Source organism: Melozone crissalis, unplaced genomic scaffold, assembly GCF_028551555.1.
Source record: "Melozone crissalis strain CALT ecotype California unplaced genomic scaffold, PUWL_Pcris_2 ptg000034l_1, whole genome shotgun sequence".
In the NCBI taxonomy this organism is placed as follows: domain Eukaryota; kingdom Metazoa; phylum Chordata; class Aves; order Passeriformes; family Passerellidae; genus Melozone; species Melozone crissalis.
In genome coordinates this window covers 6,283,914-6,306,415 of record NW_026535812.1, presented here as the reverse complement: position 1 = coordinate 6,306,415, position 22,502 = coordinate 6,283,914, and the positions used below count along the sequence as shown (strand labels likewise).

The window sequence follows — 22,502 nt, the reverse complement described above, 5'->3', positions numbered from 1 at the left end:
CGGCTGGGAACAGGGGCCCTGTCTCTGTGGGGCCGTGAGTTCCCTCCAGATTCCTTTTGGGGGTGAGAGAGTGGAGCGGGATTGCGGCGCTGTGATCTCTCCGGCGCGTCCCCGCTGCTGTCGCCGCCCGTCCCGGCTCTGCGGGGCCGGGTCCGCCCCGTCGCGGGTGCCGCTGAGGGGAGGCACGGCGTGAGGGGCGGCCATGGCCGCCAGGGGGCGCCGTCCCCCTTCGCACGGGCGCTCGCGGAGCGCGGGGGCGTGGCCGAGGCGGGGAGCGACGCGGGGATTGGCGGGGCTGTGTCGGGGGCGTGGCCTGACGGGCGCGGGGATTGGCGGGGCGGCGGCGGGGGCGGGGCCGGGCGGCGGCGGGGGCCGGCGGCGGCGTGGCCGCGCGCGCCACTCGCGGCGGCGATGTGACCCGGGCGGGCGGGCAGCGGCACCGGCACCGCCACCGGCCCGTCCCGTCCGCGGCCCCGGCCCGCCCTGCCCCGGAGCCACCCGGCCCGCGGACGCACCCCCCATGCCCGCTCACGGCCGCCCGCCGGTAGCGGCTGACGCCTGCGGGGCCCGAGGAGGCGATGGCTGCGGATCTGGTGGTGCTGCTCTGCCTGGCCGCCGCCGCGGCCGCCGTGGAAGGTGAGCGGCGACCGGGACTACCGGGAGCGGGTGGGATGCTGAGCCGAGGGTCTCTGCGCCGCCCGCGGCGTCTGCGGCTAGGGAGCGGGCAGGGAGCGACTCCCCCGCCGTAAGGCACGGGCACCGGGCTGGATCCTAGCCCCGTGGCCCCGGCCTCTTGTGCCAGCCCGGGTTACCCGGCCCGCGGGCGGCACTGGCATCCCGTCCCCTCGGGAGAGGGCCGGGGATGGAGGAGAAAACCCGCCCGCATCCGCGTGGGGGGAGCCCCACGGCTTCCCTTCCCTGCGGAGCCCTGCCCGGCGCCGCGCTGGGGTCACCTCCGAGGTCCCTTGTGGTCGCCGGGGCCGCGGTGGGGCCGTCTCCGGAGTCCCGTCTGGGTCTCCCCTGCTCCGTGGGGCTGCCTCCGGGGGCTGTGGCGGTGCGCGGAGCCGCCTCTGCCCACCCTCCTCCTGCTCGCAGCCCCGGCGGGGGATGGATGCGCCGGGAGCCGTGGGCAGGTGGTCTCCGTTTCTGGGCATGAACTGAGCCCGGGGACGCTTTCCCCGGCCATGGAGCCACGGAGCAGGTGCGTGCTCGTTCTCTCAGCACAATCCGTGCCATTGCGCTGGGATCTTTTCCCCATCTCCCGCTTGGTCGTGGGGTTTGCTGGGCAGCAGGAAGGTGCCTGCAGCCCAGAGCCAGGCTGCGGGCGGTCGGCCTGGTGGGACAGCCAGCCCAGCTCGCCCCAGCCTTGGTGCCGTGTCGCTGCTCCGTGTCCAGCACGGCTCTTGAAGTATCGCTTCGATTATTTTTTCGCTTTATTTTGCCGCTGCCACCTTTTTTGCTGGTGCAGCAGCAGCTCGCGGCAGGGGCTGCCCAGCGGCGGAGCGGTGGCTGCGGGCAGGGGACGTGGTGCAGCCCCGGGGTTGTGAGCAGCGAGAGGCGGGGTGCGGGAGATGATGCTCGGGGTCTCAAACCTGCCGGGGCTGGGCCCTCCTGGGGGGTTTAATGTGAGTATGGCTGGAAGCTGATGGCAGGAGAGTCCGGCTCAGCTCTGGCAGCGAGGAGCTGGTTCGGGAGCTGGAATGCTGCTCCGCTGGGGCTCGGCCGCAGCTCCTCTCCGCTCGCAAGCACGGCTGCCGGATCGCGGTGGGCAGGCCCGCTCCATGCAGCATCCCCTTCCCGCTGGCTTTTGGCTGGCACACGTGTTTGCCTTTCGTGTTTCATGGCATCTCTGCGGGAATAGCTGGCGGTGGGAGTGCTGGTGCCATGCCGGAGCGTGATGCAGCGAGCGCGGTTTGCTCGCCGCACGTGAAGAGGCGAGACCTGTTAGCAGCGCCTGGCTGGCAGCGACAGCGGCTTGAGACGCTGCTGGAATTGCGGCTGCACGGGCGACTTGGGCTCCCTCCTGCTTTGGGGACACTCCTGGGTGTCACCCAGGGTGTTCCCCAGCTTGCGCGGCTCTCCCCGGCAGCACTGGCAGAGTCAGTGTCCCTGCCCAGGACCCAACCTGTCGAGGAGTGGTGATATTTCTGCTCTGCTCAGGAAGTTGCTTGGATAGTAAAGTAGTATCCTAGGAGAGAGCTCAGTTTTCAGGGAAAATTTTGTATGGGGGATTTCTGAGGTAGAGCAATCAAATCCGGTTTGGAGTTCAGGCGAGAGTCTAATGATATGGTTGTATAAAGAAAATGCCTTTTTATGGGGTTTATTTAAATCTTACTGGATCTCTTGATACAGAGGTTGAATTTGCTAGATTGAAACATGATTTTCTCTAATGGATCTGGAGCATGTCCTAGAACCTGCCCTGCCCTGGGGTCCGGCTTTCCCCCGGAGCATTGGCGAGGCTGGATTAGCCAGCAGCCCTCTCTGACAGCCACGGCTGGTGCCCTGCTCTGCCCTGGGCTGCAGAGGCAGCCGAGCCAGGCATGGCTCTCTGCATCCCGAATCAGCCAACCAGACAAAAAGTCTTTTTCCTGTGATGGTGGGGGAGGCGTCTGGGGGTCTGGACCCGGCTGGAGGGGGAGGAGGATGCAGCTGGAGTCAGGGCATGGGCTGCCTCCAAACCATGCTCGTTATTATTCTCCATAAAACCTTGCTAACTCATTGCCTGTGGCACGCGAACCTGGATGTTATAGAGTCATTACCTGACTTTTTTTATGGTTCCTTGATTTTTTACTAAATCCTGTGGCTTAGCTGACCCTTTTCTGCTGGACACCTGGACGTTTGTAGTAATTAAATTTTTTTTTGTGCCTTGCAAAGAGGAAGAAGGATGTGAGAGGATGACAGCACCAAATACCCTGTCTCTCCCACAGCCTGCAATCACTCAGGAGCCGCTCGCTCGCGTGCTCTCTCTCGTGTTAGCTGAACCAAATATAATCCATTTAGCATATAGAGAGGGTGGTAATGGGCTGACATTACATGTTTTAATTCGGCTTGGAGCTGTTGGTAGGTCAGATGGGGCTGGTGACCATTTCGGTGCAGCTCCTCCACCTGCTCTGTTTCACCTGCCTGGCCTGCTCGCCTCTCCAGCAACTCCCTGCCTTGCGCCTGCTCGTTTAAAACCCAGGTTTTTCTCTCTGTGCTTGCAGCATCACGGTAAGCAGAGCACAGGAGGGAGGTGAAAAGCTCTGCTTGGGGTCGGTGAATCCAGCTTAGTTTTCTTGCCCTGCTTATCCACCAGCTTCAGAGCTGCTGCCTGGGAGAGGAGCAGGGATGGGGTCTGGCTGGAGCGATGTCCCTGGCTCGTGCTCCGTGCTCCATGCTCCATGCCTGCCCTGCTCTCCTCTCCTCCCTGTTGGCTCAGCATGCCCACATCTGTTGCAGGCATCCTTTGGGCTTCTGTGCTTCTGCCAGGCGCCGGAGCGGAGCCTGTGCCGAGCAGGAGCTTCCCTGAGCGCCCTGTGGGCTCCCACCTCTGCCCAGCTGCTCCACCCCGAGCTGAGCCCTTCTCAAGGAGAAGCCAGAAAAAAGTCTTCAGGAGGGAATTTGCAAATGCAAGTGGTAACCTTCATGGGAATTTGCAAGTGCTACTGTTCAGCTGTCCGGTTACTCTTGCTTTCTTTGCTCAAACTAACTGAGGGGAAAAAGAAAGCCCTAAGGGGGAAACCTTATTCTTGGCTTGATGAGTGAGCCCAGATCTTGTCAGCCTGAAGGGAAGGTGTTTTGTCAAGTCATGGAAAAGGGGCTTGACGCTGCAGGTGCTTATGTTGCCTTTTTTTTCTTTTTTCTTTTTTCTTTTTTTTTTTGGTTTTTTTTTGGACTAACTTCCAGTATCTCTGCTCATGGACAAGGTGGGGATTGTGTTTTCCTGTTCTTTTGGATATTGGAGTGCTGCATGTTCTCCTGTGTGTTAAGCATCCCTGACTGCTGTGCCATGAACTGCCAGAGGGTTTGCTAGGTCTCCTCTAACCCATCTTGGGTGCAGCTCCTGACACAACAGGATAGAATAAAACCCTTCCATTGGTCTTAGAAATCAGAAGAAAATACAGATATTGGATGATGAAAGAGGCCAAATATGTTTGTCTGGATCCAGGCTATGGTGCTGAGTAATAGATGTTTCTAGCAGAGATGGGTTCTGTAAGCTAAAGAAATGCTCAGATTTGATGAAAAGGGGGAAGTTGTACCTTGGGCAGTGGGTAACTTGATGCTGATCTGGTCAGCAAAGTCTCAGAGACCCCAGTGCTGGTGCAGTGGGAGTGCTGTGGGATGAGGCTGATGGGGTGATGCTCAGAGCAAGGCTGAGGCTCCTGTGGTGTGTGTGCCCTGCACTGGCTGAGTCCAGCCAGCTCCAGGGGCTTTTTCTATCTCTCCCAGCTGGGGGTACCCTGAGCTCAGAATACATGGAAAGGGCTTCCTTCATGAACCCCAAACCATGGTGCTTTGTTCCCTCCAAACAGACAGAGTTGGTGTGAGGAACCATTTAACGGCACAGCAAGGCTGGGTAAATACTTGGGGTTGTGTGATGGAATGCTTTCCCCAAATACTCCTTAAGATTTGAAAGCACGTTTCAATTTGACCTTGTTCTGCTGCAAACAGAGCTATTAAGGGTTGATGCACACAATACCTGGGCAAGGCAAATGTTAAGGTTGGATGTTGGCTGGGTGGCAATTTGGGAAGGAATCTCCTTCTGGAATGGTGGAAGGTTGGAGTGAATGTTGCTTACAGAGGTCCCAGGTTGGTGTGAGAGCAGAAGGGTGTGGAAAAGGATGGAGTGATGGCAGAGTAGTGTCAGGAAAGAGCTGGGACCTTGGGTGGTTATGGACTCTGAGCTGGTTATTGCATTGTTCAGCTTTTAGAGGTAAACCCACAGATATTCCAAAAATGAGCAGCTTGAGAGACTGTCTGGGAGTGTGCGGGGAAGGGAACAGACACACAGCAGGTAGAGGCAGCACAGCCTTTTCCTTAGGGATAATGGGAGCAAACTCTTGCCCAAATCACCTCCATGGCTTTCCAGATAAGTGGTAGGCATGGATGAGCTCCCTCCTTCCCTGTAAATGTTGCTCACAGCCATAGCTGAGTTTTTGGAGCTCTTTTATTTTGGTCACCATCCATTTTCCCACCAAGTCACATCATGAGAAATAGTGAGAAAAACAGGACATGTGTTTTGTAGGCACGAAAGGATCTGTGCTCTATTTATTTATTTCTCACAACTTTTGAATTATTGAAGTGCATTCAGGGGAGATTAACTTTCCCTGCTCAATATTTATTATTGTTTCATTTCCCTGAAAGTTGGAGCTACAAGAGCTTTGATGAATGGGCTGGAAGGTTCTGTAGTTTCTCTATGGCTAATCTAAATACGTCCGTATCCTTTGCTGAAAAGCTAATTTGTAATTTCCTATGGTAATGCTGCTTAGTGAATTATAATGATACACCAGGGCCTGCTTTTCATCCCAGCCCTCTGTCAGGGGAATAACGCTACCACTGGAAAACGGTGTGAAACCTGGAAACTGGCCATTAGTCCCCTAAATTTCTGCTCTAATAGCAGGAATGCAGAAAGCCTGTGCACCATCTGGTCTGTTTGCTCACGTCTCTGCCCCCAGGTTGGTTCCAGGCACGGGAGGGGTGCCCTGTGCTGATGCCACGAGCCCTGGGTTTGCGTCAGCCGCCGGAGCTGGGTGGTGCGCGCAATCCCTGCTTCTGGAAACCTCTCCCACCACCCCCATTATAACCCAAGTGTTATCAGTCTTCTGAATAATTGAAGAGGCTTTCTGTTGAATATTTAATTACAATAATATTTGGTTAGCAGGGGTTGTTGGGCTCAGTTTGTGCAATTGAGAATTGCTGCAAGAAAGGCTGTTAAAGGAAAATGTTGTTGTCTATGATCATTGATTTATCTTTTTTTTCTTTTTAAGCTAATCAGTTACTTAGTTGAAATTGGTTAATTAGCTCAGCTCCATTAAGATTCTTTGGCATTTAAACTTGATGTTTCTAAATAATTATAGTTTTGCCTGCTAAGCCCACAACCCAGGGTGACCTAATTACTATTAAAGCAAGACGTGCTTTGGTCTGGCTTTAATAAGTTCCTGCTGGGAGCCCTGCAGTGAAAAATCACAGAGGCAACAGTTCAAAGGGGAAGGGGCTTGTGCTGATCCCTGGACAAGGAAAATGAATGTCCTTCAGCCTCACTTCTTCCAACTTAAAGCAAGGATGCTCTTGGTTGGGAGGAAGGGAGTCCCAGAGCATCCCTTGGTGGACATCTCCATATTGTGCACTTAGGTCACAATGGATGGTCATGGAAAGCAGTTGTTTGGAGGAGGTGAGGATTAAGATTGGTTTTAGTTAATTGATGAATGTTAATTTGCTTTTTTTCTCTTCTCAGACATTCCCCTTAATGAGCAGAACAAATCCTTTCAAGGCCTTTCTGGATGGGGGCAGAAAAAAAAATGGTGTTAAGTTAACCTTGGTGATTTTTAACAGTATTAAGGTTATTTAGGTTATTACTAAGATCTAGTGGAAGTTGTCCCTGCCCATAGCAAGGGGTTGGAATGAGATGATCTTTAAGGCCTCTCCCAACAGAAACCATTCTGGGATTCTAGGATCTTATGTATTTATTTATTTATTTATTTATTTAAAATTTTGAAATATCCAGGCCAAGTAATTAGGCATCAGTAGAGCCTCAGGTATGTGCTTATTAGTTGGTGAAGGAAATGTTTATTATCTGGGGATGCATCCAGTCAGGGTCACTGGTGGTTGGAGCTGATGAAGCGTTGTTATGCAATGAATAAAAGTGGAGGGTGGGAATAGGTAAGGGGCTGTGGAAATCCTCACTTCCAGGCTGTTTCCTGTCATCCTTGATGGGGGTTTCATTACAATTTCAAAGGATTGTTTTATGATACTCTCTCCTCAAAAGCCCTTCCCTCATCCCACCTGCTTTTCCAATGCACTGGTACCCAAATGTGCCACATCCCAGCAGCAGCTGGGAACCAAGCTTTGGATAATTCAAACCCAACCAGCATTTTCCTTGGATTGCTCCAAGCACAGCCAGGTTTTGGTGTCTTTGCCTGACTATATATTATTTTTATGAGAGGATGAGCAGCTCAGCCCACTGGATGCTCCCTGCTCCTGGCTCTGCTGTCTCTCAGGAAGCCTCTGAAGTCCTGCAAAGCCCAAGACCTGTTGCACATTTTTCCCTCCCTTTCTCCATTTTCCTCCTGTTTGCAGGGCAGAGCAGTATTGTATTTACAATAGAGTGACCCCACTGTCTGGGAAGAATGGTGTGCAGAACTCCATGATATCAGAAGGCTAATTAATTACTTTATTGTACTATATTATAACTATTTTACACTGTATTACACTAATAAGAACTATACTAAACTGAAGAAAGTTGACACAGCTTGCACCTGACAGGCTAATTAACATAAACAATGTCCACCAGAATCCAATCAAGCAATCCCTTCAGATAAATAATCTTCCAATACATTCCACATGTTCAAAAACACAGGAGCAGCAAATAAGAATTGTTTTGATCATTCTTTTCTCTGCTTCTCTGTGTTCAGAGGGCCTGTGAATACCACAGAGCAGGGGGACACCTTTATTTGTGTGTCCTGGGCAAGTCACCTTCAACTCAGCATAGAGGGTGCTTCTTGAGCCCCAAAACCTGGGCAAACAGGGCTGCTTTGAGCAGCAGATTGATGCCCCCCTGTGCTCCCTCTCTGCCATAGGTGACCTGGCAGGTGACACCCAAGATGCAGGAGGCTGTGATGAACTGGGGGGTACCCAGAGCTGCTGTTGGTCTCTTGTCTCCTGCTGCTAAAACCACACCAAGGGTGGAGGGATGGAGCAGGGAAGGGCCGTGTTTGAAGTTTTATGGAGGTTTTTCATTTCTTTTTCAGCACTCAGAGGCCAGGGATGGGCCTTTGATTACTCGAGGCCTCCGCTGGCTTCAGCCACTTCCGTAGCTGCGGGGCTGGAGCCGCCTCATTATCATCCTCACTAGGGCCCTGTTGATATGAGGATAATTGCATTTTGCTCAAAAGACATTAAATCACTGTGGAACAGGCAGAGGGATGTGAATTACATCTTCCCCAGGAAAACTGGGAACTCAGCAGAAGAGTTAAAAGGGAAACACTGTCCTCAGGGGGCAGGAGGAGAATGGGACTGGCTATGGGGGGCTGCTCTGGGCATTCCCTGCCCTCTGAATGGGGGAAACTGAGAGGGAGACAGCCTGATGTGCTGGAGGCACTCTGGGACTGACCTTGCTGCTTTGACCAAAAATCTGTAGCTTCTTATTTCCAAATGCCCAAGGGACAGGATGGATGTGTAGGGAGAGAGCATGAGTGGGATGCTCTTGCAGTGCTCCATTTGATGCTGGCTTTGCTTTTCATTTGAAACAAATGTGTTTGGAAGTAACAAAATTGTCACAATTGTACTGTCAGAAGTGCTTCTTGTAATGGTTTTGACTAGTCCAGGACCTTTCCCTCCCATGATGTGCCCACGGAGCTGGAGAGGCTGCTCCATAGGTGTGTGCCCTCACCACGTGGCCACTCCATCCCTGCTCTTCTGCTGTGATTATTTTTAAAGCAGTTTTTATTAGTCCTGGAAATTATGGGCATGACCTGGCTGCAAGTGAACCTGGAGCACAGAGCTCTTCCCCAGCCTGTGGAGTTTGGCTGAAGCTCCACACAAGTGGGTGAATCTCCTGGCCTTTGCTGCCTGTGCTTTGCTTCTTAAGCTGAAATTGCTGGTGGGGGTCTAAGACGTTTGAGGCCATCAGACTCTAAACAGAGGTGCTGGGAAGTCACATACAATGAGGTTATTGTGACCAGAGATGGACTGTAAGGTGGTAATTTCTGGTGCAATGAAATAAAGGAGGATCAGTTCTGTACTGTGTTTCCTGGGGAGGGGTGTGTGGCTCCTTGAGCCTAGTGCATTGTGCCAGGTAACCTCTCTCTTGCTCAGTCAAGCAGAGAAAAGCAGCAGCTGTGCAGGAATTAAAGGCATCAGTGCCTTTTTCTTTGCACCCAGCTCAGGTTGAGCCTCCCATGCTCTGTCCATGGGCTGGCTGTGCCCCCTGACCCCTGGATGCTGCAGCTAACTCAGTGGAGGAGAGGAGGTGGCTGCTGGCTGCTGGGAGCTCTCAGGGCACGAGCTCATTGTGTTCAGCATCCCTCTAAAACTCAGCTTTTATTCTCGTGCCGCGCGTGGGTTATCGCTGCGCTGGCGGCACTGCTGCGTGCCCACGGCAGGGAGGCTGCTCAGAGCTGCTCAAAGCCATGGAAAGCTGCTCCTTAGCTTCACTGGGCTGTGGCTGAGGCAGGAGAAAAGGGGCTGCTTGGAGAAGGACGCTCCTTCCAGCCCTGCTTTGTGTGCCAGTGCTGGGCTCTGCTTGCCAGGGCTGAGGAAATCCCTGCTTTTGTACGGTTGTCTCCTTAACTTGTGGGAAGATGGTCTGGCTGCCTCCCACCAGTGGGAACTACTTGGCAGCATCCCTAAAAACAGTCCAGCTGCCTCCCACCAGTGGGAACCACTCAGCAGCATCCCCAAAAGTGGTCTGCCTGCCTCCTGCCAGTGGGATGCACTCACATCATCCCCGGGAGAATCTTTTGTTAGTAAGTCCCTCCAGCTCCCTGGTGAGGGGGCTTGGGGAGTGATGAGTGGGTGCCCACCTTAGCCTGTGCCCTGATAACTCGTGTGTTTTCCCACTCTGGACCCCTCTTTCACTGACCTATGTGGTCACTCCCATCTCCTGAGTCACCAGCCCAGCAGATTTTTGGAGGTGGTTTGCAGCAAGGCACGTTTTTATTTTGTTCTTTAAAGCTTTGCAGCATTCAGGGGAAACTGGGATGTCTTTGAACCATTTAAAGTATTCCTAATAGGTTACCTTGAAAGCTTTCTGCAGTCTTGAATGAATCAAAGTGCAAATGTTTATAATGCAACACCCACACAGGCTGGGAGAGGAATTTTATTAAGGCAGGAGAGTCAGAAAACAATAATAATAAAACATGTTTTATGAAGTTGGTGAGAAACTTATAAACTAGGTGGAGTTTTACAGCAGATGAATTTGATACAAGTTGTAAATTTGAATTCCCAGGCTGGTCCTCAGGTCCTGCTCTTTATTACCTGAAATAACATTCTCCACTTTTAATAGCTGGCTGCGGCAGAGCGAGCGCGGTTTTATCTTTCTAAATGATCCACTGTGTGTGTCTTATAATCAAACCTCTGCCCATCCTCAGGGTTCCAGCCCTTTCCTTCAGCAGCCAATTAGCAAATTGCTGCTCTTTGCTTTGCTGTTACAGAGAGACTTTGGGAATCCTTCAATATATCCTTATGTCTGGATTACTGACATTTTTTTTCCAGCAGAAACCACTTTATTTTCTGATAAGAGAACGTTTTGTTAATACATCAGCAAAAAGGGACTGAAAGATGCTCTTGATCAGTCAGTGTTTTGCAGTATCAACCTGCTGTGTTTCCCTGCTCCTGGCACTGCTGGGAGGGATGGGGGCATTTGCCAGAGCATCTCTGTGAGGGGACTGGTGGCCTTTTGAGGTGTTTGGTGTCTGTTCCCATTTTTCTTTGCCATTTTACCTTGAGAACTCCCCTTTTCCCAACAGTTTCCTTGTGGTGCAATGCAGGGACCAGTAAGGTGTCGGGCCATGCGGTGGCCCTGTCCATGTTCCAGGGGTGGCCTCCCAAGGGTGGCATGTGTTGAGTTCCTGACTCCCCTCGGCTCCATCAGCCCCTCCGTGTCACTTGACTCTTAGCAGCTGTACCTGAGGAAAGGGTATAACAATGGTTTCTCAGTCCCCTGTCCTGTCTGTGCAAACACCAGCAGATTATTCCTCTTGAAAAATAAGTGATTACTTAAGTAAAGCATTCGAGCTAATGGCCAGATTATTCCCTTTAAAATGGGAAAGTAATTAGGGATGTTTTTTAAATAGGCTTCCCACCCTTGGATCTGCTGGGATTAGCTTATGTGGGTGTGTAAATATTTAGTTTCCAAGGACTGGGCTTTTTTTTCCCCTTTCTTTTTTTCTCCTCCTCCCCTTCCTTGAAGTAACAGCGGCGATAAGCAACAGAAATGAGGCAGCAACTGTTCTTGTATGCTTTCCCTAGCATCCAAAATATAATTGGAATTAAAGATGATCCTAAAAGGAAAACAAAATTGAGGTTCTGCTGGTGTGATGCACCAGAGGTTTCCTCTGTGTGTGTGTGGAATTGAAGAGAAGTCATTGGGTGCTGGGATGTTTGGGGCGATGGAGAACAAGTCCAACCCCAAGTAAGAGCTGTGGTCGAGCATAGTGGGCTTGATTGGATTTTCTTCCCATGGCTGCCTGCTAGCTGGAGGGAATTTTTGAGCTTGTTTCCCTGTGTGGAGGTCTCTCTCTGACATCCAAACAATTTAGACTTTGTGCAAGACCAAGGCGCTTTGATGTTTGGCTTCAAAACCGCCTCTTGTTTTGAAACTTGTTGCAGTGCTTGCAATGTGTTGGTGAAGCTGGGAAGGCGAGCAAAAAGAAGCTGAAAGCAGAAGCAAAATATGCAATTAGATGCAAAAGTGGTTTTAAGTGAATGATGTGATGGAGTTGCAGATTAAAGGAACAGTTGGAACCAGTCATTCACACAGCTCTCTTCAAGGTCTGCATCCCTGGAGACTCCTGCAGCTGAGGAGCACCTTGCCAAGCCAGAGGAGGCCAGATCTTGCATTCCCCCCATCCATGCAATGGATAAGTCCCAAGCCCTAGTGAGCCACCAGAAGAAAACCTGGCTCAGAAGAAAAGCTGCACAGCCCCAAAGTTGGAGCTGTCATTGATGTGCCTTGTGGCTTTGGTCCCGTCCCGCTGCTGGGAGGTGCTTAGCAGATACTTCTGGGCCATCGTGCTTCAAATCTTCATGCACCCGTCATTTTTCTTCCTGGCAGGGATTATTTATTGCAAGCATTAACCTGGAGCTGCTTTCAGGTGCCTCAGTCATTTTTTAAAGGCTGCATTTGTACTGTTCAGCTTTTTTTGGCAATTTGGGACTTTTTGTTTGCTTGCCTGCCTGCTGGAAAGTCTTCAGAGGTTGTTTAGGAGGCGAGGGGAGCCTGTAGATCCAGATTTTTTTTGTTGTTGTTATTATTATTATTATATATTATTATAATTAAAACATATTTTTAGCAGCTGAAATTCAAACCCGTCTGGGTATTTATACAGCAAGATGTTTTGGATGAGGAATAGGCCAAGAGAGTCACGTGGTTGGGGCCAATGTGAAACAAAAGAATCCATTTATTATCCAGGCAGGAAATTTGTTCCTCGGGATGTTGTAGCTGCAGACATAATGATTTCATTTCCTCTGGTTCACCCAGATTAATGGCTTGTGCTCTTTTGTTTGTGTGCCTGTGTTATTCCTGCAGCCCGGCTTCCCCTCCCGCTCCGTGCCGGCGTGTGCGAACATGTGTGCGAGTGCCCTGGGCGAGCAGGGGGCACGGGGGTCCCCAGCCTGCAGCAGGATGCCTGGGATGGGATGCTGGGAGAACTGAGCAGAGCCCCAGGGACCACCTGGGGAACCCTTCCTGGCAGTGATGGATGACGTGTCTGGGGGGTCTTCTCCTGCCGCGTCTGCGGGGCTTTTCTCCTACTTACATTTCTGGGGATCTTCTCCTGCCCTGGTCACCAGAGCAGTGAGAGTTGTTTTCCTGTGAAGGTGTGATGGGATGAGTGAGATGAAGAATTTTAGAGAAGTACAAATGTTAAACTTGAGGAAAGTGTGAGAGCAGTGTCTCTTCTCCACAGCTGTGCTCCAGGATTTTTGTAGGTGTTGAGTATTTGGTGGGAAACCCAAACCTTTGCAGGCTCCCAGACATCAGGCTGGGAAACAGCCTCTTTCCCCAGGGAGCTGTGCTGATGCACAGGGATGCAGGAGCTGTCCACATGGCTATGGGTGAGCAGCTCCTTCCTGGCTGTGTGAGTTGGCCTTTCATTCCAGGCTGGTCCCCGCCCTCTCAGGACCACTGACCATCTGGGGCTGGTGGTACTTACACTCTGTCCTTGTTAAAAACCGAGCAGACCCATCTTTGTGGACTCTCCAAGATTAGCAGCAGCCTTAATCACTCCCTTTCTCTCCTGAGTGTTTGCCTTTCAGAAGCGAGGTGACAGGCAAACGGTACTTTTGTGATGCTGTTGTCTGGTGGGTGCTTGTGGGATTTTGGCAATGAACTTTTAATTTACTGTGTGCAGCATGACCCAGTCTTCTGTTCTGCATTGATCTGGAGCAACCTCGTGGAGTTGTAAGCACCCATTTGTGATGAGACAGCTCATCACAGGTGAGCATGGTGCTGCCTAGAATCCACCTGGAGAAGGATTGGTGACTGTCTTGCTGCCCCTGTGCCTGGCTCTTCCTCCTTCCCTTCTTTGGATGTTTCTCCTCCAAACTAGGGGAGGATAATTTCTTCCACTTCTTTTGGAGGAGGTTTTCTGGCAGGGACATAACTTGCTGAAGGAAAGCCCTCTTGGCCATCAAGGTGCTTGTGCCACTCCTGCTACCATCCATCTGGGGCCTTGGTGCACTGATCCCATCTTGGACACGTGTTGCTCCTTCTTGCTTTTGTTCTCCTGAGCTTTTGTGCCATGAGGGCTGTGAGCCCACTATTCAAACACTGCAGACGAGGGCAATGGGAAGCTGGTACCCTGTCAAGCCCTGGGTGCTTTCTTCCCACCTGCCTGCCCTCCCGAATGGCTCCTGTGTCGCCCAGGTGACAGAGTTTGCGAGGATGTGACAGCTCTGTTGCGCAGAAGATGATGAACAGTAATGAGACCCTGAGCACAATGTGCACTTAAAGTGATTTATTTCAGCAAGGAAACCACAATCAGGGAGGATGGGTCACCGTCATCAGGAGAAGAGGTGGGTATGGAGATGAGCTTCAGGGGAACTTTATCATCAACCAGCAACGCTTTAAAAATGAGCAGAGCTGGTGTTGCATGAAATGGAGCTGTTCTGGCTGTGCCAGGACCATCCCTCACCTGCAGCAGGTCGCGGGCACCTCCAGGGCTCTGGTCAGTGACTGGGCTGCCTGACTGGGGGACTTCTCCTTGGTTACCTCCTGCAGTTGTGCTGAAGTTTTTTGGTGAGGTGTCACCCGTGTGTAAAGTCAGCATTTGGGCAGGAGGCTGTCCTGAGGAGGAGGGGGAGAACTGATCCCTGAACCGGCTTTGGCGCGGCTCCCGGCACGCAGATGGCCGTCCTCATGCTGGAGCCTTTTCCCAGCTTGCGCAGGCGCTGGGGCTGGAGGCAGGGGTGTGCCAGGCAGGCTGCCTGCCAAGTGGCACCTCCTGCCGGCATCCTCCTCTTCCTCCTCCCCTTCCTCACCCCCAGGGCCTGTGGGAGCTGTGCCTGTGCAGCAGCTCAGCTGGGCACTGCAGCTTGCAGGATAAGCTCGGCCTAAGAATGGCGCGGAGCAAAATCTTGTGATTTAAGCTTGACTTAGAGGAGTGCTTGTGTTTCTTCCCTTCTCACAGAAGAGGCTCCTGGCATGGGGGGATCCCTGGTGCTGTCTCTGTGCTGGCACGAGCTGGGGGGCAGGCAGCTGTTTGCCCACTGATTCTGGCACCATTTGGATGATGCGCCATGAGCGTACAGCAAAGGGTCCTGAACCCTTGTTGATGAATAGAGTCTTCCAAGGTGATTACAGTTGCTCGTTGTTGTTGGTGAATTTAGTCAAGGATTTAACCCAGCCCCACTGGCCTGTGGAGCTGGCACCTTGTGTGAATGGATGTTTGGAAATCTCAGCAAACACTCACCAGACCAGCTGTGTGTGTACTAAAGCTAAAGGCGGCTCAGACTGATAGGAAAGATTTTTGGATAGGTTGCAGGATGGTTACAGATCCTGGCTGATGCTTGTTTTGTCTAAATCTAAAAGTGGAGAAGAAGAAGAAAAAAAGGCAAAGCTGGGAGAGCCCAGGACGAGTTTCCAGCACATTTTGAGAATTCCAGGGCATTTGTATGTGGAGCCAGAGCAAAGAACCCAGCAGGGTCTGCTGATGGGGTGCTCTGCCCTTTCCAATGGACCGGTTGGCTTTGCCACGTCCTTTTTGTTGGTGGGGATTCAGTGGGTGATGGGCTTCTCCACCAAGGCATTCTGAGGGCTGCAGGCAGAGCCTTCCCCCATCCCATCCGTGTCCTGACGGAGCTTCCCTGCGCTGCCGGCAGCCGCGTGCTGCTGTGGTGGCACAGATTTATTGCTCTTTGCCTCGTTTGCACTCGGAGCTGACTCCATATGGTGCAGAAGCCGGGGAGAACGCTCGGCACGGCCGGCACCGGGCTGGGGGACGGCGCTTTTGCAGCTTGCTCCGTTTGAGGTTCAATATTTCCACCTCCTCTCCTTGAGGGCTCTGCTCTCGCAGCTGCAGATCGCTCGTCATCCCCAGCGCAGCCAGAGCATCCCAGTGCGATTCCACGCTCGCCCTGCTGCTTTCCCTCTTCTCCCCCTGAGATCCCCTGTGCGTGGGTGGACCAGAAATGCTGTTTTTAAGTTCTTACTAGTGAAATTTTTGGCTAGCCCCCCAGAAGGCTTTAGTATGCGTCAGAAGCTGCATTAAAAAATAGAGGATCAGTGTGGCTGCAGCTGGGCTGTGCTGGGGTGAAAAGTGTTGGTGACTGGGGAAGCACCAAGCCCTTGGATGCACTGGGAACAGTTGTGCCTGTGCTAAGCTTAAGTCCCCTGGCAGTGCTTGCTCTGAGCAGTCTGTCATGCTTGTGGCTCACGCAGAATCCCTGTGACATTTTAAAATAAGATCTAGTAAATAGGAGCTGGATGGTGCCAGGTGCAGCTCTGGGTGCGAGGGCTCTCTGACAGCTGGGCTGGCATTTCACATTTAGGGCTCCATGAGATGCCTGGTTTTGTAGCGAACGTGAAGCTTTTCTGGAGAACGTGGTCCAAGACACTGACTCATCCTGAATCTCTAAAGATGTGATAAAGGCGTGTAGGGAAACGCAGGATAAATGTTTTGATTTTTAGAGTTTTCCTCACAGGCGGTGCTACCCTGGAGTAAGGCAAAATAAATCCAGCGGGGAAGGAGAGCTGTGGGGAAAGGCAGGGACAGGTCTGGCATAGGAATTCACCAAAGCTCAGTGCACCCACTGTACTCCAGCACTGGAAGTTGGCTTTGGAGTCAAGCATGTGCCCCTGTAAGACATATGTGAGCCTGCTGCTTGGGAGAGCCCCTGCAATCCCATGGGTGCCGTGGATCCAGGCATGAAGACTGTGTATCCTTGTAATTCACCCTAGCACGTGTAATTGCAGATGCTATTGATGTTTATGGCAGCTCTATCTTCTCAGATGACTAATTCTGTATTTAGAGGCTCTCATTTCCAGGGGAATCCCAGCTGATAAGGAGCCCACTTCCACAGAACTCATTAGGCTTCAAATGGCCCTTGTCTGCAAAATCTCAAGGCTGCTTGTGTTTATTATTTTTTATCTCTTTTTGGAGTTCCTTGCTTTCTGATAGTGTGATGAAGTTCCCTTTTCCCAAGAGGGGAGCTCCTGGCAGAATGGATCCTTATGGGTGAGTTGGCTTGCTTCCATTTCACCTGGCTGGAGCACACCACATGCAGCCCGTGTGGGTAACTGGATGTTGACCAAGATGTGAGCTATGGAAAAGTAGTGGAAAACAGGAAGTTGTTGGTGTTATTACCCAACAATGTTTGGATTATTCTCAAGACTCGGTGCTCCCCCAGGACATATGATGGATGGGGTTCTGGCTCCTCCTTGTTCTTTCAGCTAGTGAAATGGGTGTCCAGATGAGCTGGTCTCCACCCAGAGAGTCCAATGATGTGAGGCTGCTGTGCCCAGCCTATGCTGGAGCCACCTGACTACATGGACAAGGGACAGAGTGTCCTCAGGCACCTGACCCTCAGTCTTCATCTGCTTTGCCCTGTGCTCCTGAGGGCTGACCTCATGGATGCTGAACAGCAGATGAGTGCTCTGCCCAACCTAAGTGATCTTTCCTTCAAACCAGACCTTCTCCACCACTTAGCTGGACCTTCTCTGAGGCAGTCCCACAAAGATTTTTGGAGGTTAAGGTTTCTGGGAGAGCCTCTGCCCATCCCTGGTTGGCTGAGTTCCTCTTCCCCATCTTGTGGAGGATGAAGTGAGCTGCATGCCAAGCCTGACATATGGTGATTTCTGGGGCAGGCTGCGGCGTTCTGAGAGGTTTGCTGGCAGCCCAGCCTTGAGAAAGCAGGGATGGGGATTTAGATGCATGGTGACATTGTTCTGGAAAATGTGCTCCTGAAAGAAAACTGCATCATCTGCCTGCTCTGAATGGGCCCTTGGCATGGCTGGGTCTGTCTTGGGAGGGGGGGCAGGGTGTTCATTAAAGTGCTGTCTCAGCCCTGGGTGCTGCTTGACTTTGAGTTGCCAAACTGTAAATGATGATGTATGGACAGTGACCTGTGTGTATGGTGTGTGTGGATTTTGGGTATCCAGGGCCTGTGTGCAATTATAAAAAGTATGATATCAGCAACTGATTCTGTCATGACAGGAGCAAATGAGTTCCTGATAGTTGAAAACTTGTTTCCAAATTTTCTAAAATAGGTTTGCAATTTAGAAAACAAAAGGTATTGAAAGCCCTATCTTTTTTCTCTTATCTTTCCATTTGATTTGGTCCCCTTTGTTTGTTTTTTTCCTGTGATGTATGCATTTTTTAGTAATTCTCTGTCATTTCCTTCCCTTTCCCTTATCTCTCCCTCTGCAGTTCTCTCTCTCTTCCTCTCTATCCTTCTCCCCCTCTCCCTCCCCTCAGTAATTTATTTGCAGGCTGGTTGTCTCTTTGATTTACTGTCTCTCTCCTCGGTAGGATTATGATAAATGGATTGTATGGCTTCGTCTGAGCTTGTCCAACATCACGTACCCACGCTGGGTCAAGTCCCTTTGGAGCCTGGAAACCGAGGGGAGATGCTGGGGCTGGAGGTGGAGTGAGAGTTGTGAACAGGGCTTGGTCCTTATGGTCCAGACTTTGCATCACCTCCTGAACTTTTTTTGGCTGGGGTTTTGCTTTGGGTTTTTCTCTTGCCGTGCATGTGTATGAATGCATGGACTCTTGCAAAAATGGAAGCAGGTATTTGATTGGGTGCTTTCAGGCACATCAACCAGCATATTTCAATTTAGCGTATCCCGATGTGGGGAGCGTTTGCCACTTGCAATTAGAGCATTTCATCCCACAGCACAGCAGGCAGCGCTTTATTGATAAAGTTGTTCTGTAGTTGCTGAGCAAACACCCCCAAATCTGAGCTTCATTAAGTTATCGCCTGCCCTGCTGCGATGCATCTTCATTGCTCGCTGAAATCCATGGCATTGACGGGGGATCCCGGAGGAGGCCGGGACTGTGCTGTGCAGCCACAGCGTAATGCAGCCCATCACAAATTGACACGGCACACTCCTTCTCGCCTGATAGACAGAAATTCCTTCCCTTTCCAGCTGGAAGTGGGGGGCTTTTTGGCCACCGCAGGTCTCCTCATGCTGGCAATGGCTGGGAAGTCTTTGCAGAGCAGGCTCAGCTGCTTCTCTCTCCTGAGAGGTTTGCACAGACCCTTAGAATGCAGGAAGGCAATATTTTGTGTTGACTTGTTGTTGTTTAGCGCATCCTCCCCCTCCGTGGCGGGGTTTGTTACTCGGTGGGTAATCCTTCATAACGAACCCGCGGGAGATTGATGGGGAGAGCTCGTTATGCACTTCCAGAGCCGTTCCACCGTCGCTGTGTAGCAGCAAAACGCACCATTAAAGGCAGAGAGCCCTGGGAATGATGGGACGTAATTAGTTGTTGCTGTAATATTTTTGATTGAAAGCGCAGAGATGCTGGAAGCGGCTTGGGGAAGGCAGCGCTTTCAGGAAGCTGTGAAGAGCAGCAGCTCTTGTTGGAGGGGAGAGGCTGATCCTGCTCATACCTTTGCTGCTGCTCCAGTGCTGTAATTAAACCGTCTGGGAGATGCCACAGCATTCCTGATGTGCAGGAGCTGTGCTGGCTCTGGCACGGCAGCGCTCCCCTCACAGTTCCAAGCAGGAACCAAATGGGGAGACCCCCAGCAGAAGAGATATTTGGGGTGGGATGTGCCTCCAGCAGCTCACTGCCTAAATCCTTGTGGCAGAGCTGTATGGATTTTGTGTTCCTGCTTTTTCCCAGCTTAGTCTAAATTTAAGGATATATTAAAAACTTGCACAGGCAACCCTGGACTTGTGGTTAGAAGTGTGGTCATAGAGAGGAACCTGGAATTACTCAGGCAACTTCCTGGTGTGTGCTTGGATGCTTTCATGGAATCATAGAATCCCAGAATGGTTTGCGTAGGAAGGACCTTAAAACTCCTATTGTTCATGACTCCTGTCATGGCCAGGGACACCTTCTGTTATCCCAGGTTGCTCCAGGCCCCATCCAACCTGGCCTTGGACACTGCCAGGGGTCCAGGGGCAGCCACACCAACTCTTGGCAACATGTGCCAGGGCCTCACCTCCCTCACAGGGAAGAATTTCTTCCCAATAGCCAACATAAATGTACTCTGTGTCAGTGGGAAGCCACTCCTCATTGTCCTGTAACTCCATGCCTTTTTCCAGTTCCTCTTTGGCTCTCTTGGAGTCCCTTTTATTTACTGAAGCATCAATATATGAGAGCCTTCTCTTCTCCAGGCTGAGCAATCCCAATTCTCTCAGCCTTAACTCATAGCAGAGCTGCTCCATCCCTCTAGGTATCTTCTTGGCCTCCTCTGGATTCCCTCCAGCAGCCCCATGTCCTTCCAGAGCTGGACACAGTGCTGCAGGTGAGGTCTCACCAGAGTGGAGTGGAGGATAAATTACCCTATGGGAACAGTGAGAATTAAATTCTGATTATTCTGCTGGGACATGTGGGACTTTCCTTCCATTGGCATTGAGAGCTGTGATGCACACCACGAGTGTCTGGAGTGGTGGTGATGATGGAAGCCATGGTGCCACCTGCACGTGGACATGGCTTGAAGTCCCAGCAGCCCTGGGAAGGCAGAGCTTGTGATACCATAGCAGTTAATGTTATTTAGCACCAGGCTCGAGAATAAAGCGTCTTGGCGCAGTTTCCCTGTCATTCCCTTCCCCTGGTAATGTCACCAAACTTGGACAGAAGCTTCCCAAGCTGTGCGTTCGCCTTGGGCTGATTCTGCTGAAGCTCTCGGAAGGGTAGGAAGAGGTAGGAAGCAAGCTTGGCATTTATGAGCGTGAAATAGAGGGGAAAATATAGTGCTTTCCTTATGGAAAAGAAGTCTTGCTATTGTTCCCCTTCAGAAAACCACGCTGCGGGTGCCCAGGGATGTGCTCTGGCGCTGGATTTTGTGCTGATGCCATTGACACTTTACTGAGGCACCTCAGGATGGGTCTCTGAGGTTCCCACCTGTGGAGCATCCTTTATCCCCCCATACCCGAGCCCTGTGTGCCTTGCCCTCCCATCGCCCCTCCCTCCAAAGGCTCAGCTATCAGCACCCACCTCCCTGCTCCCCACGTATCATGGGGGGCTTATTTCCAGCAGCTGGCATACTTTCCAAATCTCCCTCTCCCCATCTGTTGTTATCAAGCCTCCTCTCTCCTTATTTTGCTTAATTTCTATCTTTTTCCTCTTGGTTGTCTTAGACAAGCCTGTGTCTCTCTACATATGCCCAAGCATTTGCTTTCGAGCGCCTTAGGCTGGTTCCTGCCGTTATCTTCGTGCAGGAGGGAGAGAGCTGCTGTTCCTTGCTTCGGGAGAGGGACCCGAGGCAATTACTGAGGAGTGATGCACTTGTAGAAGTGTCTTTGTGGCCTCCCTGAGCAGAAAATTTGTTGTTGTATCTCTTTCCTTCCAGATAACAGCATCAAAACGCGATCAGGTTGGGTTAGTACGGGTTGGCCCTCTCCCTTTGTGTGTCTGCCTGCAGCCAGATCCCGCCCCTTCTAGGGAACAGTGACACCTTGTCCCAGCGTGATGGGCAAGAACCTGCCCTTGAGAGGTCTGAAATACGGGTTTCAGGCTGGGATTTTTGGGAAATAAGTTCTGCTTCATTTTGGCCAGTTCAGGAAGGTTTTTCTGGAAGAGGCTTCAATCCTGCGGGAAGAGTGGTTGGCAAGGCGGCATCAGCTGGTGTGAGATGAAGGCTATTCTCGCCCAAATAAACTTATTTTTTCCCTGCTGCTGGAAGGATGCCAGCCCATCCTTCACTCCTCTGAGGCGCAGCTTATCCTGCCGCAGGCATCATCCCTGCCCAGGTTTGCCCGGGAGGGTGTGGGGAGCCCGGGACAGCAGCGAGCCCTGCCTGCCTGGATCTCAGAGTGCCATCCCAGATGGATGTGCTGCTCCGTGCAGGGAAGCTGGTGCATTCTAATTGCTGGCATCTTTACTTGTTACGAGTGTAATTGTGAGTAGACGTTTGTTTTTGTATTGATAATTAGGGACTGGAACAGATGGTGAAGGCTTAGTTTAAAGTAATGTGTCCATTAAAGAAAATCTACTGTATACAGCTGAAGATTCTTCACTCCAAGAGAGCTCAGCTCTCGGTAGCAGAGCTCCTCTCTCCCTAATGAGGGGTTGGGCTGTCACAGCCTGGCCAGCAGAGCCTCTGATCCCAGAGACTTCTCCCAGTGAACTTACTGAGCTCCCTCCTGACAGCAGAATACCCCAGGTACCTGCTGTGCAGGTGTGGAGGGAAATGCTGGAGGAGTGAGCCTGGGCCAGGGGAGGGGGTGGCAGTGCCTTGGGCACAGAGCTGGCATGGTGGGACTGCTGGATCCAGGTGACAGGGTTCACTCGACCTGGGCAGTGATGTCAGAGGTGCAGGGAAAGGCTCTTCCCCTGGGGGTTTAATTAATGTTAACGAGGCCTGGTCCTCACGGAAGGGCGAGGCAGGTGGGATGGGAGGTGCAAGGTGTCCATGTGGCTTCTCTACTCATTAGGGCTGCTCAGGCACTGATCTGCACTAATCCCCTCATTAGCAGCATTCCCTGCCTGTCCTCCTTGCCCAATCCCAAGTGATGGATGGGTGGGGGGTGGATCCTGTGTCCCCCCTGTAGGGATATTTTGCAGATGTGGGTGCTGGGATCTCCGTCTCTTCCCCATTTTTCTACAAGAATTTGGGATCTGTTGAAGGAGGGTACTCAGCAGCCATAGCCCCGAGCAGCCTGGCCATTAGTGCCCCACCAAGGTCACAGTGTCACTTTTCATTTCAGAAAATGAAGTAAAAGCCAAGGTTTCCTCCAAGAGGAAATAGGAAAGGTCAATAGGAAGTTGCTGAGCCATGTCCTTCTCATGCCAGTGCCTCTGCAGTCACAGGGTTGGGTGAACTCAGCAGGAATTTGAACTCGAAGGGGGATTTAACCATCTTATTGTACTTAACAAAAAACTCCCGAGTTAATAATTTTTCCAGTTTATGGATCTTCTTGTCTAATGCAGTGCCCTTGGGAGATGGGACAGGATCTGTGCAGGAGATGG

At 51.7% G+C, this 22,502-nt stretch overlaps 1 protein-coding gene across 1 annotated transcript in view; it reads left to right on the top strand.

Annotated features, from left to right (window-relative positions):
- The first annotated feature begins 510 nt into the window (after positions 1 to 510).
- Positions 511 to 22,502, top strand: part of EPHB1 (EPH receptor B1) — an 80,277-nt gene continuing 58,285 nt past the window's right edge. Inside the window, exon 1 of the mRNA XM_054282348.1 lies at positions 511 to 636. Within this exon, the coding sequence (XP_054138323.1) occupies positions 579 to 636 (58 nt within the window). The 5' untranslated portion in view covers positions 511 to 578. The remainder of the gene's footprint in view (positions 637 to 22,502) is intronic.